Genomic DNA, 16390 nt, shown 5'->3' on the forward strand with positions numbered 1-16390 from the left:
CTGTTACAAAATCACAGACCTCTCACTGTCTGTCACCTGTTACTTCTGGCTTTGAATCAGTTTTGGTAGCTTTGTCTCAGTAGTTTTTTTATTTCAGATTCTCTGTTCTATAAACACCCATAGGAAGTATTTAAAGGAGCTTTTGGAAGTATTTTTTCTCTTTTTTTTAACATTTTTTCAATAATTATAACACTATTCTTGACGTTGTGTTCACTGTCTACGTATGTGACAAGGAATCCAAAAAGCATGATTACTTTAAGCTGAAGGTTGCACTTTGCTGTGGCAGCACCTGACCTTGTCGCTGCAGCGCAAAGGGGCTCAGAGATGGGTTACAAGGAAGGGAAAAGAGGGGAGCACATAGCCAAGACGGGGAAAATAGGAATGTTGGCCAATTCCAAAAAGACCGCGATGGCCTATGTTCCAGAGGCTGAATGAGAAGTGTACAAGTAGCCCAGAAGAGTTCATAGGAGGAAAGGAATGAGTAGATGAGAACGAAAATACCAGCCTTGGTACAGTTGTTTAGGACTCAAGAGAAAAAAGGAGGATGCTGAACTTCAGTGGGAAGAGGTAATCCCCGAGACTCTAAAAGAGTCGTTAGTGTAGCCTCAGCAGGGCCTGGTAGGTTGTGTCATTTTATGCAAAGCATCTATTTCGATCTGTGAGGCAAAGTCCAAGAGCCAGTGTTTTCATTTCCTTCTAAATTCTGGGGGGGTTGTTTTCTATCTCACCCTGGCCACCATCCTGATTTTTTATTGAAATGAAACAGAGTTTGTCTGTTGAAGTGAAACTTGGAGCAGAACAGCAATTTCCATCTTTTTCTCTCTGTTTTCCAGGTGAGAATGCAGGAAGACGCTGCTGTCCTGAACAAAAGAATGATCACTCAAATGGGAATGGCGCCCGTTCCCGAGAGCTCCAACACTCTGCTTCCTCCTTTCCAAGAAACATCTTGTGATTTGCAGCAAAGAACTGAACCATCTCTTGGACAACAGGCGAAGGACAACCTCAACGTCGCTGCTCAGGGTGATACGTCGGTGGACGCCATCTACAAAGCAGTCGTCGATGCTGCGAGCAAAGGGATGCAAGTGGTCATCACCACTGCCGTTAGCAGTACAACGCAGATGAGTCCCATTCCAGCTTTGAGTGCCATGAGTGCCTTCACAGCCTCAATCGGAGACCCGTTGAATCTCTCTAGTGCTGTCAGCGCAGTCATCCATGGAAGAAACATTGCCGTTGCGGATCACGAAGGTAGGGTAAGGAACACTAGAGGAACGCGGATACTGAAGAATTCGGAGCACGGTAAAAGTTCAAGCGAAGGGGATGGGTATGAATATTACAAATCTTCGAGTTGTAACACGCCCAAAAAACAGTGGGAAGGGGAGCAAAGTCCGGTCAGCGAGCTAAATAGGTGGAAATGTGAGGAGTTTCTAGACCACTCTACCCATATTCATAGTAGTCCTTGTCACGAAAGGCCCAATAACATCTCCACACTGCCACTGTTACCAGGCGAGCAGCATCAGATACTGTTATCACAGCGAAACTGTCAAAGCGATAAAATGTTGGAGGAGAATTTCAGGTATAACAATTACAAAAGAACTATGATGAGTTTTAAGGAAAGACTGGAGAACACTGTGGAACGCTGTGCACACATAAACGGGAATAGGCCTCAGCAGAACAGAGGGTTTGGGGAGTTGCTGAACACTTCTAAACAAGACCTGATTCTGGAAGAGCAATCCCCGAGTTCCTCAAATAGCTTGGAAAGTTCGTTAGTTAAAGACTATATCCATTACAATGGAGATTTTAATGCCAAAAGCATTAACGGGTGTGTGCCTAGCCCTTCCGATGCTAAAAGCATCAGTAGTGAAGATGACCTAAGGAACCCAGATTCCCCTTCTTCAAACGAGCTGATCCATTACAGGCCGAGGACGTTTAACGTTGGCGACTTGGTCTGGGGCCAAATCAAAGGACTGACTTCATGGCCTGGGAAACTAGTACGAGAAGAAGAGGTTCACAATTCATGTCAACAAAACGCTGAGGAGGGGAAGGTATATTTATATATCTATGCGCGTCTCTCTATCTCGGTACACGGGTACATGTGCCTATGCCGGTGCTTATCAAAACTGTCTCAGTCCAGGGTTTATTTTGTTCTTTGTCTCTTATTTTAGTAGCACAAATTGCTTTTTTTCATAACCATAGCTTGCAGAATTCCATTCTTCCCATAGCTACCTAGTAAGAAACTTCTATCAGTGCCGTAAAACAGATAATATTTTGGCCTGTTTATGCTTTTCTGACTAAATGGTGCAAAACCGACTTGCTGCACAGAAAATGTTGTTACCAAACAATTTTTTAATTTACATTGTGTATTTAGTTGAAATTCTGGCTGTGTCCAAAGAAACTGCTATGGAGGTATCTGAAAACATTGGAGGTATCTGGAAGCGTTGAAAACTGCAAAAAGGAAAACCGATCTGGTGAGATTGAGGAGTCTGTAATACGTAAAAGCTTGCTGACTGATACCTACACTCTTCAAGAGGAAATGCTTGTGCATTTTTACCTTGAAAGGAGGTTTTGACCATCTTCTATAAGAGAGGAAAGCATTGAAATTTGCTCTTTCTTACTAAAATCTATTGGTTTTGGTCAACAAATCATGTGCTTGTTGGGGAGTATAGAGAAAATACAGTTGTTGAGGAGTTATTGGTTATTTTATTATGATAAATATTACAGGTTCTGGTCTCCACTACTTGTGTAAATGTATTTTTGTAGTTCTTATAAAGTATTTCACATCTTCCATATATAAATATTTTTAAGTGCCGTTTGAAAAATGCATAAGCAGAAGGGAAAGATGAAATGAAATAATGTTTTACCTCTGATACAAAGAAATCAAGCCACTAAAAAATGACGGGGTTTTTCCCCATATACCTGCCCGGTACCTTGCACGGCAGCGTAGAACGTAAGAACGGTGTTAGTGGGTAGGACCAAAGTATTCCTTTCCCCAAAATTACATCTAGATATCTAGAGGAGACAGAGCACAAGAACATGTTGAGTGGAGCTTCCTCACCAACAGCCTCTGAATCCCACCAGTGCACAGCTCAGGAGCTTCTCAAGCTGGAACTGGGGTATCCGTGGGTTCCCACTGCTGTCTTCCTGCAGGTCATCATCACAGAGTTAGCCAAGACTGATGTGCAAATGTAATTCCCCCAGACAATCCAGCAGGTCTTTGATGAATTGGTGCTGTAAATGACTTGGGCCATGCTTGCCCAGAATGGTTTCGACCCTAGTTCATGAGAACTTCCGTGTCTCTTCACAGGTGGCTTTTCTGTTGATGTCCTTAGCCAGAAAAGTTTCAAAGAAAATATTTGAATGCATTAGAGCTCATTGGATCCCTGAGTTATAAAGTCATAGAATCCTAGAATCACTGAGGTTGGAAAAGTCCTCTAAGATATTGAGTCCAGCCATCAGCCCAGCCCCACTGTGCCCACCAAACCATGTCCAAAGTCCCGTGACGGGGACTCCACCATGGCCCTGGGCAGCCTCTGCTTAGTTTTGTTGGGTTTGACTATTTTTTCGGTAAAGAAATTTTTCCTGCTATCCAATCTAACCCTCCCCTGGTGCAACTTGAGGCCGTTTCCTCTCATCCCATCACTTTATCACTTGGGAGAAGAGACCAACGCCCCCTCACCAGGCTCCTTCCAGGTAGTTACAGGTTAGGAGTCAGTTTAGAAAGTACAGGCAAGTGAGAAAGACCACGAACTGTAAAGATTAAACAAAACAGCAAAAATGAGGTGCGCAATATCACTGTCCCACATGAATTATAAATACAGTAATTACCCTGCAGACATGATCCAACTATGGCTTGACGTCCCAAGGTTGTGCATCCATCTCTACGTGGCAGGTTCAATACATTTTAAGGGCGTGTTTTTTCATAACTTCTGTAAAATGATATTTTTTCAATCACATTCCATAGCAATTTGATACGTTTACTCGACAGTTTGTGGCTACCAGAATTCACAGCTGCTTGTGTGCGAACCTACCTTCTTTCATTTTGTGTCTCATGTACGTTATACAAGCGTTGCATAAGATTATATCCAGATTTTGATGTATACTGGAAGCAAACTGGAAATGCAGCCAGTGCTGCTGGGGCAGTGCTGGTGCGGCACTCGCAGAGGCAGCGAGAGAGACTGTGTCGAGTTCTTCATCGGGGAGTTCCACACCATGGAGCACGTCTCGCATCGGAAGGCTTGGATTTAGTTTAATAGTAATAATTGTAATTTTTTTTGAAGTATGTCTCATTCTCTCCAACAAGAAGAGCATTTGAGCCACGTTGGAAGGTGTTGTACAACTCCTGGCCTGAAGACAAGAAAAATAACCAAAGCCAACCACACCAAACCAAAAAAAAACCTTGAAAGAAAGAAATAACCTTGAAAATCAAATGGTCTTTAGAAATTCTGTCCTTCAAAATGTCCCAAAAGTTTCCAGCTCGTGGTGGGAGTCGCCAGCGCTTCTGAAAACTGTATTTTCTGCAGAGCTTTCTTTTGAAGTGTTTGTGTAATGAAATGTTGAGCTCCTGTGCTGTAACCTTAGTGTCGCTGTGCTGTTGGGATTTCACGGTGCTTTGTATATTCTCTGTTCTTCACGTCAAACACAATTTGATTTTTGTTGCCATTGAAAAGACTTTGGGTATGAAATGCAACAATGCTTCTGTTTGAAGAGCGCCTAGGATGGTGTTTCCCTAACAGAAGGAGGGAGGAATATTGTCCCTCTGTTTCCTCATAAACTCTGGCTGTTTGGCTGCTGGAAAATGAAGGAGGAACCCAAGGGGAGAGCAGCAGCAGCAACTGGAATTTCCGAGTAGGAGAGGAGCGAGCCTAAAGCCACGCGCATCCTAAACCAGAGGAGATATAGTTCATTAAGTATCTAATTGGATTATTACCCAAATCAAATCACCTAAATAAGAACAAGGCTTTGAGAGCAACAATGTGAAAATCAAAGGGTTCGTTGCCTGTTGTCAGTGTGTTTCCTAGTGATTATTCATAGAATTGTAGAATTGTTAAGGTTGGAAAAGACCTTTAAGATCATCCAGTCCAACCATCTAACAAAACCAGCAACCCACTAACCCATGTCCCGAAGCGCCGCGTATACGTGGTTTTTGAACCCCTCAAGGGCTGGGGACTCCTCTGCTGCCCTGGGCAGCCTGTTCTCAGGAGGACTTCCCAGCAGTTAAAGTAGCTTCTTAAACTGAGCTTCCGTAGCTCTGCAGGTATAATAGGTGGGATTTACCCTCAAAATCCCATTTGTATGTATTATTTAGCATTGTAATGGCTTATTGTGAATGAAGGTGCGTGGCGTTACTAATTCAAGAGGATCTGTTATAGTCACCTCCATCGCCGTGTTATTTTAGCAATTTGCTTCTTCCAAAAGTGCTGCCAGTGTTTTTACTCTTCTAGCATCACAAGGTATCGATAAGGAAGAAATTAATCAATTTGTTTGTTACTTACTTTAAGTCCCTCGTTACCCAAACGTGGAATTAGCTCTTCATAGAAATATCTACCGCTCAACTTGTACCAACCCTTGCAGTTTGTTCCGCGTGTGCACGCCGAGCACGGGTTTGGATAACGTACGATTCGCCTTCACGGCAACTCTGACACGAAGGGAAGTTCCCGAAGGAAAGGATCAGGATGCCTGGGTGTTGGACTTGATGATCCATGTGGGTCCCTTCCAACTTGGGGCATTCTATGATTCATTGCCCTTTAATTCTGTTCAGTTCAAAAACTATACGTTTCTCGTTTAGCTGGTTTTAAGCATTCTGTCAGGTGGAGGCTGGAGCTACAGAGTAGGGCAGCCAAAGTGAAGTCACCTCCATTCGTGATGATTTAATATAGGAGGCACCTCAAGAGCTTGCGAAGCCGATTTGCTCCTTCTGCGAGTGTCATGCGTGTTTCGTTCTCCTGTTTATCCTTACAAAAGCTCCGCACATTTTAAGTCATAGAATCATTAGGTTGGAAAAGACCTCAGAGATGATCCAGTCCAACCGTCCCTCTCCACTACTAAATCACATCCCCAAGCACCTCATCTGCCCATCTTTTAAACCCCTGGAGGGATGGGGACTCCACCACCTCTCTGGGCGGTGGTTCCAGGGCCTGAGAACTCTCGCTGTGAAGATATTTTTCCTGATGTCCAATCTGAACCTCCCCTGACACAGCCTGAGGCCAATTCCTCTGGTCCTACCACCTCCCACTTGGGAGAAGAGACTAGCACCCACCTCTCTGCAACCTCCTTTTAGGCGGTTGTGGGGAGGGTATTTCTGATCGAGGCTATTTCTGCTGTGTGCATTTGTGTTTTTCCCAAGGCTGATTCCGAGAGGGTTTATTGGAGTGTTTGCAGTCATACAATGAGGATAAGCCCAGTTTTAAGGGAGAAGTGCTATGATGGAACCCCGTGGGCAGGTTTCACCAATAATGACTCTTGTCCTCTGAGTTCCTGAAACAGCAGCGTTCCCCCTTTCATTGTCAGACGTTTAAGTCCAAGACCTGTGAAATTTGGTCTGAACAGATAATATTTTGGGCCTCATTTCTAAACGTTTTGACAACTCGCTCATTAATTTCACATTGTGGCGTCTAAAATTCAGTTTCATTGTGAGAATGAACTCTTTAGTAATTACAAGGCCAAGTTTTAGAGGGAATTTGCATTTCAAGTTATTTTTTTGATTGTATACAGGCGTGCTTAATAAATTTGTATGTATAGAATTCATTTTCCTTGTGTCAGAATACAAGCTGTACTTTTTAATGAAACAAATGCTGTACAGGGTTCTTGTTAAGTTATGCAAAGATTGAACAGTAAGTCAAGCAAAATGTAGCAGTGCTGGCAAAGAAAAAGGGGTTTATCCATTCACTTCTTGAAATTGATGTGTTTAAATACCTGGTTTTGCTTTTATAAGGAGAAATGACAGCCAAATCAGAGTCACGTGCAGCATTACACGGACTAGTATTTGGGGAACGTGAAAACCTGAAACTGGAGGTGATGTGAAACGCTTTTGTGACAGTTGCTTCTGTAAAAATCCAGTTGTGTGTGCTTGGCAACTCGGAATTCTAATGCTCTCAAAGGTGTAAAATACAGCTGTAAAATATGAGTACAGGATATGAGACTTGAACAAGCATTCATATTAATACTATAAAGACAAAAAAAGGCTTTAATGATGCTATCTCCATGCTTACTTTTGGTTTTTTAAGTGCTGTGGGTTTGGGGTTTGTATTTCTGTTGCTAGTGGTGTGGACATCTAGAGAAGTTCTCGTACCTGCGTGTCTGTGTAGGGGATTTGAGTAGCCAGCCGGGAACTTATCTTTGCTGGGAAGGTTGGTGTCTTACGGCTGCAGTGAAATTAGGCTCCGTATTAATGCATGTCTAGCAGTAAAGTAAAAGCAGTGTTTGATAATTGCAGGTCTGGGTAATGTGGTTTGGTGTTCATACCTTCACTCAGGTGGAGCCGGAGAAGTTGAAGACACTAACAGAAGGTCTAGAAGCATACAACCGAGCCCGGAAAAGGAACAGAAAGTAAGTAAAGCTCATTTATTTACTCCTAAAATGCAGTAAATCAATCCCCTTGCTTCCTAAGAATCCCGTTTGGGGGAGCTCAGCAGAACTCAAGAGTTAATTTTCTGAATGCCTCTTTTTCGTTATGATAATCATCTGAGATCTTTGATATCTGCATTTTTATTGCCTCTTCTGATATTTACAGTAGCCTTTGTAAAATGTCAGCCTACTTGCTTGAGCTTTCATGTGGAGGATTTCTAATTTACAGCAAGTAAAAAGTTATTACATCACAACTATTTTGACCAAATACACTTTTTAACAAGATCTGCCCTTCTTACCTCTCCCCTCTCCCTCCGGCAGCTGCTGCTGCTGGCAGAGCACACGCTTATTCAGATAAATCTCATTTATTTCCCATTGCTGAGATTCACAATTCCTGAAGTGTGGCTGTATTTAACCTGACAAGGGCTCCGTGTGGAGCTTTGTGTCGGACACGTGTGAGTTGTTGGGTTTTACCTTGCCTTTAGCTTCTGTTTACAAAGCTACAAGGACAGAGACGGGGGGAAGCAGGCAGGACATGGAGCGTCAGCAGAGACAAAAAGAGGAAAATGGTTGGTTTTAGGAGGAAAAAAAGAAATCTGGGCACCTGTAAAAGGGTAGAGAAGTAGAAACCGGGTTTGTGTTAGGATGCTCTTTCTTATTTACTGTCTCATTGAAATTACGTTGCTTGGGATCAGGGAGAATCCAAAGCCAGCTCGTGATGCTTGCCTGTGACACAATAAACACGGGCTTACGGGAATTAAATAATTATTTCCCTTCCACTCCTTTTAAGGCGTAAGCTTTTCTTCTATTTATATGTCATGCGGCATGTAACAGAAATATGTTTTATGCCAATGAGGCGATGTTGGGGGCTGTTCTCTCCAAGATCATCCACAAAATATCTTCCTGGGGTTTAAGGAGGTGTGGTGAGAGCATGGAAGGACAGAAGGAAGTCTTCACCCTCCCTTTACTGTGGCCCTCGATGTGCTGTGGTTCCAGGCTAAAACTAGCAACGTTTTAGAGGATTGGATGGGCCTTGAGCGGCCTGGTCAGGTGGGAGGTGTCCCTGCCCATGACAGGGGGGTTGGAATTAGGCAATCTTTAAGGTTCCCTTCCAACTCAAACCATTCTATGATTCTGCGATTAATACAACTCATTTTCCTCTGGCTGTTTAACGTTAGAAGGGATGTTGAACTTTGAGCTTTGGGTAAGAGGAAAGCTTTGTGGATCACGCTCTTGATTTCACAGCAGCGTGTGTATTGAGCCCCACAGTCCTCTTGCTCATTCATGGATGTGGCCTGCCTTAAGGCTCTCATCACTAACCCTACAACTCCTCCACGTGCTTCCATTTTCCATCTCTAATTACAGCACAAGCCTTTAGTTTGCAGAATATTGTAGGTGTCTGATCATGCTGTACGTTCTCTGCCGGCCTGCGAGGCTCTGAATTTGATAGAACATGTCGAGTGAGTCACAACGGTGATTATTAATTGTTTAGAAGTTTTTTCCTGTTACTGAGAATTACTGATGGCATTAATTGTTCTCTTCCTAGGAGCGGAAAGCTAAATAACCATTTAGAAGCTGCTATACACGAGGCCATGAGTGAACTAGACAAAATGTCTGGGAACGTAAGTTTCTTTTCACATTAGCAATAATCTTCGTCTGTGTTTTTGCGCGTGTGCCAGTTGAAGACTGGGAGCGTTGGTTTGAGCTGCTTTCAAACACAAGTTTTGTTTCTATTTTCTTAAAGACTGGAATTTTCAGTATTTGTCATGTATTAAAAACTGTTTGCGTATGTCCACTCAGCCTGAAAAATGGGAAGAGTTGTAGAATTCTACTATTTTAGGAGGATTTTCTACAAAGAGAGGTTCCTGGACATACTTTTACACGTGCAGCCTGATCATGTTTGGATCAGTCCTGGCCCTGCTCATATTCACGGGTTTTCCCTGTCTAGTGACACCAGCTCAGGCTCATTTCTTTTCCACTTGAGCAGTGAGGTATCAAACCGCATTTAGCAGCATCGTTCTTCTGAGTGTAAAACTCTTTGGGTGAAAGTTCTCCTTATGTGAAATGAAAGATGAGGTGAGGTAAGGTAAAAAAAATGAGAGTATTCCAGATATCCAGTCTAAGGATGTTCTTTCTAAAGTGACACTGTTACTGTGTACGCCCAGGATCTCTCTAACATAAATTGTGGTTTATATGATGCCCTCATCTTCATATCTAAAGCAGGGCTGTAGTTTCATTGAGGCACACTTAGAAATGCAGAATCACAGCACACGTAGCCTCCCGTATCTTATCAGTGGCAATTATTCAAATTATTAATTACAAAGCATTTGAATACAGATAAAAAGTCTTCTCCCTCATGTCCTGTGCTCAGTGCTGGAGATCCTTGTACAGGTGCGGATTTAGAAGCAGCAGTAAAACTTCAGGGGAGCTTCTGGAATATTTAAAAGGACATCTAATACCGAACTGGAGCCGCCAAGAACCACTAAATCGGTTATTCCGTAGCATTCAGTGGCTGCCCTAAGTAATGACAGAACCAAATATTTTGTTTAAACTACAAAATGAGATTGAATTTGATCTAAAATGATGTGCGCCTTCCTCTTGTCTTTGGAAGGAAAAGGAAAGCAGGATCAGAGTGTGGGTCTGTTACAGATAAACACGGGATCTGCATTTGTCACACACGTCTCTGAGGCGGTTCTGCCTCCGCTCGTACATGCGGAGTGGCCCATTCTGCTTGTTCCATTTCTAACGCCAGTAACGCTAAAACCCGTCTGCTCGCTGCATTTTAACTGCCGTTTAAACTGGCCCGGGGGAACCCGCTGAATTGGATTTGCTGCTGGGGTTCCGTAACGCGGGGAAGCTGAGGTACCAGCCTGCCTGCCACCACGTAGTCTTGATTTATATTGCAATTATCTGCTCGGGCTTTATTTCCGTAAAGATGATGATTCCTAGAAACAATCATAAGGCATCAGCTGTTCTGGTTTTAGTGACTTGCATTTTTCTCAGCTGCTCAGGCATCAATTATATGAAGAATATAATAATATAAAATGAAAAGCATGTGCAAACAAGATCCTGAGCTTCACATGTGATTGGGAAGAGCCGGTAAATGCGTAATAAATGTGAGCAGTCTGACGCATTCGGGATAGTCCCGAGGAAATCCTGTAGCTCGTTGCTGAAGGATTCCTGGCTGGTGCCTGGCGGCTGTTCGGAAGCTCCGGGCTCCTCTCCCCGCACAGCAGCTCGCTCCCACCGACAGATGGTGGTGGTATTCCATGCTAGGCGCCAGCCTCCGTGTCTGTCCGTGGTTTTCACTGAGCGCTCAGTGCTGGAAAACTGTTTCACGCTCAAATTACACCAGCGTTGAGCTGGAAATGGAATGTTTCCTTTTAATAATCAGCTGAAGACAGAGTTTACTAAACACAGTGCTCCTGCAGGCCTGTGTTGGGCTGTGCTGCTTTGTCTCTGCCAGCAGTATTTCCTCACTAGGCTTCCTACGGGATTGCTTCTGTCACAGGGATGTATCCGGGTGTGTCTCCAGGAATTTGCCATCATTTGTAGACAGCGATGAGGTCTCCCCTCAGCCTCCTCCAGGATAAACAGCCCCAGGTCTCAGCCGCCTCTCGTAGCCCCTGTTCTCCAGCTCCTTCCTCAGCTCCGTTCCCTTCTCTGGACAAGCTCCAGCTCCTTAATGTTCTTCTTGGAGTGAGGGGCCCAAAACTGAACCCAGGATTCGAGGTGCTGGCCTCAGATGTCCCAACCACTATGGCATCAACCTTTTTTTCCCCAGTGCTGTTCTTTGAGTTCCTTTTCATTTGGGCTTCCACGTAGCCATGTGATCATAAGAACCATTCTGTAACGGCACCTCGGTGGATCCTGTACCTCGTTTATTTCTGGCTGGACTCTTTGACCCATATTCTTCGCTAACTTGTGCGTGTGCTTCTTTCTAGGTCCACCAAATCCCCCAGGGAGACAGACAAGTGAAGCCTCCAAAGCTCAAGAGGAGGAAGATCTCTAGATAACATTGAATGTCTTTGTTACTGGTCCAGTACTTATCACAGTGAACGTGCACATAAGTCTGTGTGTAGGTATTGATATAGACGTGGTTATATCAATATTTATATGAAGACGGATCGATTCCATCGCAGGGTGCTACGCCGAGTAGTGGTACAATATTTTTGATGATTAGGAGGGGTAGCGGTCGCTGGAGAAGCGAATCAGAAATCACGAGAGGTTGCAGTAACAATGTCAGATGATTACTGAAATCTGTTTTTTTTCTATAATACTAAAATTGTGATTATAAGAAATAGTCCAAATGTTTCTGAGAAATTTTCATTGTGTACATAGATAATACAGAATTTCATGGTGATATCAGAAATGTAAATATTGTACAATATTGTCATGTACAAGCGTACCTAATGCACACTTTATCTTTTATTGTACAAAAAATAGTGTACAAAATTCTTTGGTTTCTATTGAGTACACATACAAGAGACTACCAGTGTAAAGTGATAAATAAAAATACAGCCTAAATGCTTTTATATGATAATGTAAAAGATGCTGTTTTTGTATTTAACAGCAGAGAGAAGGCATGATTATGTAATTCCTTAATTATGACATCCACTTCACGCCACTTGAGTGTTCATCGATGCTGTCTGTCTGGAATGAACCTTGCCTGGAAGCGCTGTTCTCCGTCGCAGGGCTCTGTAGGAGAGCGTGCGACCTTGCAGATTCCTAGCGGGATGTGGGATCACGGCTCTCATTAATTAAGTCAAAAAAAGGCTGCAGCCATGGGTTGCATTTTTAATTTCCTTAACTTTTAAAGTAGAATGCCGTAGGTTTTATTAAAAAGAAGAAAAAAGTAGATGGGCTATCTTAGTCACCTGTTTCTGTAGGAGAAGTTCCATAGCCACCTGATGAACTCAACAGTTTGTATCCCCCGTAACGTCGGCCCCTCCGAGCCCTTAGATTCGTTAGCTTAAATTATCTTAACGTCATTAACCACCGTGTTTCCTTTCCAGGGGGCAGAGGCCTTGCTTTAATGATGTGATCGGTATCGATGCCGGTTTGGCTTTGCGGTAGAATGGAAGGGCGTGCTCCGCAGCGTTCCTAAGAGCAATTCCAGTATCCATCTCGCAGTATTCAAACACAAAATTAAGGGTGGCTTAACAAAACTATTAGCGACAGTGATTTTTTATCAGTATTATGTAACATATCAGATTTATTTTATTTAAAAAGAATTATTTATACCATTAACAGATTCTTATATATATTAATGTGGCTGAAATGTGCAGGTTAAATCTATTAACCAAATTATTTATGTTATATTAAGTGAGAAATGTGAAACATATGTAGAAAAAAATTAATACACTACAGATTTAAAAGTCTAAAGCTATGAGCCATTATAAAATTAACGAACAGAAGTGTAGCACAACATTCTTTCCATTTGATTTCATCTTTCCTTTTTCACACGGATGGTGGTGATGGTGACGGAAGCACTGACATCCTCTGTCTTCGAGGCTTCCCGAAATAACCCGCAGTTCACCATTCCCGGTGCCGGGGTGGAGTCCGCATCTCCCACCCCTTCATCTGGGACCACCACTTACCTCAGATTTCCTTTTTTTCCCCCTAATTCCCGAGCCTCGCTCTCTCGCTAAGGACTGGCAGTGATCAGCATCCCAGGAAGCCAGCGGTGTCGCCGCTCTCTTGGCACTCAGCGCCGGGACCACGAGTCGTGGCTCCTTGTCCCGTCTGCCTTTCCACGTCCCCGACTCCTCTCTCTGAAGGACGCGATGGAGACCGGCCGGCCCCGAGGACGATGGGAGTCTCGGCTCTCACGTGCCAGAGCAGGCAGCACGACCTCGGGGCTCGCCCCGGCCTCCCTCGTGTCCCGCAGAACGGCTCCCGCTCCTCCTTCCCCCACACCCAAGGGATCGCGGTCGCTACCCGGAGCCGCTTCCTCCTGCGGGGTAGGTTCATTTGTCTTGTGTGTAGCCACCATCCTCCACGCCAGCTCGCGCCAAGTGATCAGTTTCATTCTAGTCTTTCGTAGTTTGATTGGGGAGGGGGTGCTTCGGCTCACATTTTTCTCTTCCGAGTCGATGTTGGAGGAGTCGCTCTTGTCCGCTCTCCACGCTCCCCTGCCCTTTGTCCGCCCCACTCCGCGGGCGAGCGCCTGTCTCCATCCCGTTCCTTTTCTCCCTTTGCTTTCTGTCCTCGAGCCGAGTTTGTCTCGCTGCCCCTTCCCTCGGCGCCCGGGCGGGTTAGGTTTGTGCTTCCTCACCGATGTTTACTTCCCAGCATTAGGGCCACGTAAAGTTCTCTTTGTGCACTTGATTTCCGTGGTTGGTGACGGCGTTGATGTGGGTGCTAGGAGTAGTTTGTTTCAGTCCATACCGACTTTTTTTTTTTTTTTCCTCTTTTAGAGTTTTTATGGTTTCGTGTAAGCAGTTCAATGTAAATATTGTGAGCATTACAGGTCATGCGGTGTTGTAACATTTTAAGAAATGTTGCACCTACTTTATGATTAAAAAACTGGTCGCTCGTACTTGAATTTTGCCCATAGAGCCATTTCTTTCTCTTTGAATTAAAGCATAATATACTTTTTTGATGGAGGCCCAACCCTTCTTTCTACCTTTATTATTTTTTGTTTAATAAATCTCTATTTTTTCTAATAGAAGACTTAAAAAAAAAAAAAAGAAAATTTAAAAAAAGACTTTTTGCCTACTTTCTAATTTAAGAGAGAATTCCTATATTTAAAAGGTGAAAAAGAAAAAAAGAAAGAAAGAGAATACTCCATTGTGGAAAGCGGAACAACGCTTTAGTTGTCGTTACTGTGGCGCAATCAACCGAACCGGCCAAGCAAAGCGAGCCCAGCGCCGTCGGATCGGTGTCTCGGTAGATTAGGGAACGTCGCGATTCTTTTGAGGATGTCAAAGCGTTGCGTATTCTTGTCTATTTATTTATTTATTTATTATGCTCTCTTTTTTTGCAAAGTGGGTGACGATGCGGTTGAGTCATTCGGATGACGTTCAAATTAAAGGAAATATTCCTCTTTCTATTATGGTGCATTTTGTGAACACCATAAAAAAAAAAAAACAACAAAACCAAACAAAAACGATTTTCATTTATTTCAATGTATTTTCTTCCTGTTTTCGCTTCTGACAGAAAACGGTTGCAAAAATAATTTCCACATGGGTTAAAACAAAAAAAAAAAACCAACCCACCTCTGATGTCCCAGGTCTGTTATCCTCACAGCCTAAGGTTTGAGGGGTTAAAAAGAACTCAGCGTTTAAAGGTATTTCCTAAATGGGCTTTGCAGAAGGTTTCTAAGCGATGTGAAAGCCTTTGGAGTCGCTGGGTTTGCTGGTGTAGAGGTGTTAGAGGGCTCGCGGTGGACTGAATTCCCGTAGGACTGCTGCCTTTCTTAGCTACGGTTTGTATTTTGCTATGTAGGGTTGTAATGTGAGAATTCCAGAAGAGCAGTAGCAGAAAAAGTGCTTTTCTATTTTTAAAGACATTAAAAAAACCCCATTCTAGTCTTACTAAGAATTAGAGATTTTTTTAATATCAGTTTTGTAATTTTTGATAAAGCTGTCAATATTACGATTAAATCACCAGAAAACAAAGTTCCTGTGATGTTCTCTTGGGGGCAGGGACTGTCTTCCTCTGCGCTGGAAAGGTGCCACCGCAGGACGCCCGGTCTTCAACGGGGCCGCGGGCACCACCGTCAAATCACAATTAAATAGCACCCGACGACGTTGAGGTTGATTTAAATGTGTAAGAGCCAAGAGAATTCGCAGTTCAGATCCGATTGCCCGGCCTCACCTCACCTGCTGTTCCAGGAAGGGAACGTCATCGGCTGTGACGGGTAAGTGGAGGAAGCCGAGGGCTGGTGGAGCTTTTGCTCACGCAACCCAGGACCTTCTCAGCCAAGTCCAAACAGATCAGCTCCGTTCCTTCTCTCAGCTGTTTGATCCACCAGGGCCAACAGAGCGAGCGGATGTCCACATCTCAGGATTCCCCTCCAGAAAAAAAAAACCTCCGACCCAGTGGTTCAAGCACGTTACTGGTGAACAAAACCCCAAACACAGAAATAGATCATTTAGTTCAGAATTCGCCACAAGCACAGATCAAATGGGTGTCAAATCAGCTCTAGAAAAACACTTCAAGACTTGCAAAAAGTAAAAATCCTACCAAACCCAAAAACTGGTCTGGCCCCAGGACAGGAGCCTTGGGGCTTTCTGGGGACCCCCAAGCTCTGGGAGCCTGAGTATCATGCGCTTGCAGTCTTGAGGACACGAGGCGGACTAAAGAGCGAGTCTGCATCGATGTGTTCATCACAGTATCATGGAGTGGTTTGGGTTGTAAGCGATGGAGCATCCACAATTTCTCTGGGCAACCTGGGCCAGGGCCTCCCACCCTCACAGCAAAACGTTTCTCCCTGAGATCTCATCTCCATCTCCCCTCTTTCAGCTGAAAATCATTCCCCTCATCTATCCCTGCATTCCCTGATTAAGAGCCCCTCCCCAGCTTTCCTGGAGCCCATTTAAGCACTGGAAGCTGCTCTAAGGTCTCCCTGGAGCCTTCTCTCCTCCAGGCTGAACAACCCCAACTCTCTCAGCCTGGCCTCGCAGCAGAGCTGCTCCACAATCATCTCTGTGGCCTCCTCTGGACTCGCTCCCACAGCTCCGTGTCCTCCCTGTGCTGAGGACTCCGGAACTGAATCCAGGACTCCAGGTGAGGGCTCTTGCGATTGTTGGGAACATCCAAGGTGAGTGACAGGGCAGGAAGGAGCATCACTCATGTCTTCCACTACTCCAGTTATTAAACAAGG

The 16390-nt window shown here is 44.1% G+C and overlaps 1 protein-coding gene across 8 annotated transcripts in view; it reads left to right on the top strand.

The window, feature by feature from the left end:
* Nucleotides 1-15085, top strand: part of MBD5 (methyl-CpG binding domain protein 5) — a 123926-nt gene extending 108841 nt beyond the window's left edge. For 6 of the 8 annotated variants that reach the window (XM_069861654.1, XM_069861658.1, XM_069861657.1 and 3 more), the window contains 4 exons: nucleotides 834-2042; nucleotides 7430-7542; nucleotides 9107-9182; nucleotides 11505-15085. In XM_069861654.1, the coding sequence (XP_069717755.1) occupies nucleotides 834-2042; nucleotides 7430-7542; nucleotides 9107-9182; nucleotides 11505-11576 (1470 nt within the window). In that variant the 3' untranslated portion in view covers nucleotides 11577-15085. The remainder of the gene's footprint in view (nucleotides 1-833; nucleotides 2043-7429; nucleotides 7543-9106; nucleotides 9183-11504) is intronic. The other 2 variants (XM_069861660.1, XM_069861662.1) reach the window with 1 other exon arrangement.
* Nucleotides 15086-16390: the final 1305 nt, after the last annotated feature.

Source organism: Phaenicophaeus curvirostris, chromosome 7, assembly GCF_032191515.1.
Source record: "Phaenicophaeus curvirostris isolate KB17595 chromosome 7, BPBGC_Pcur_1.0, whole genome shotgun sequence".
Taxonomy (NCBI): Eukaryota; Metazoa; Chordata; class Aves; order Cuculiformes; family Cuculidae; genus Phaenicophaeus; species Phaenicophaeus curvirostris.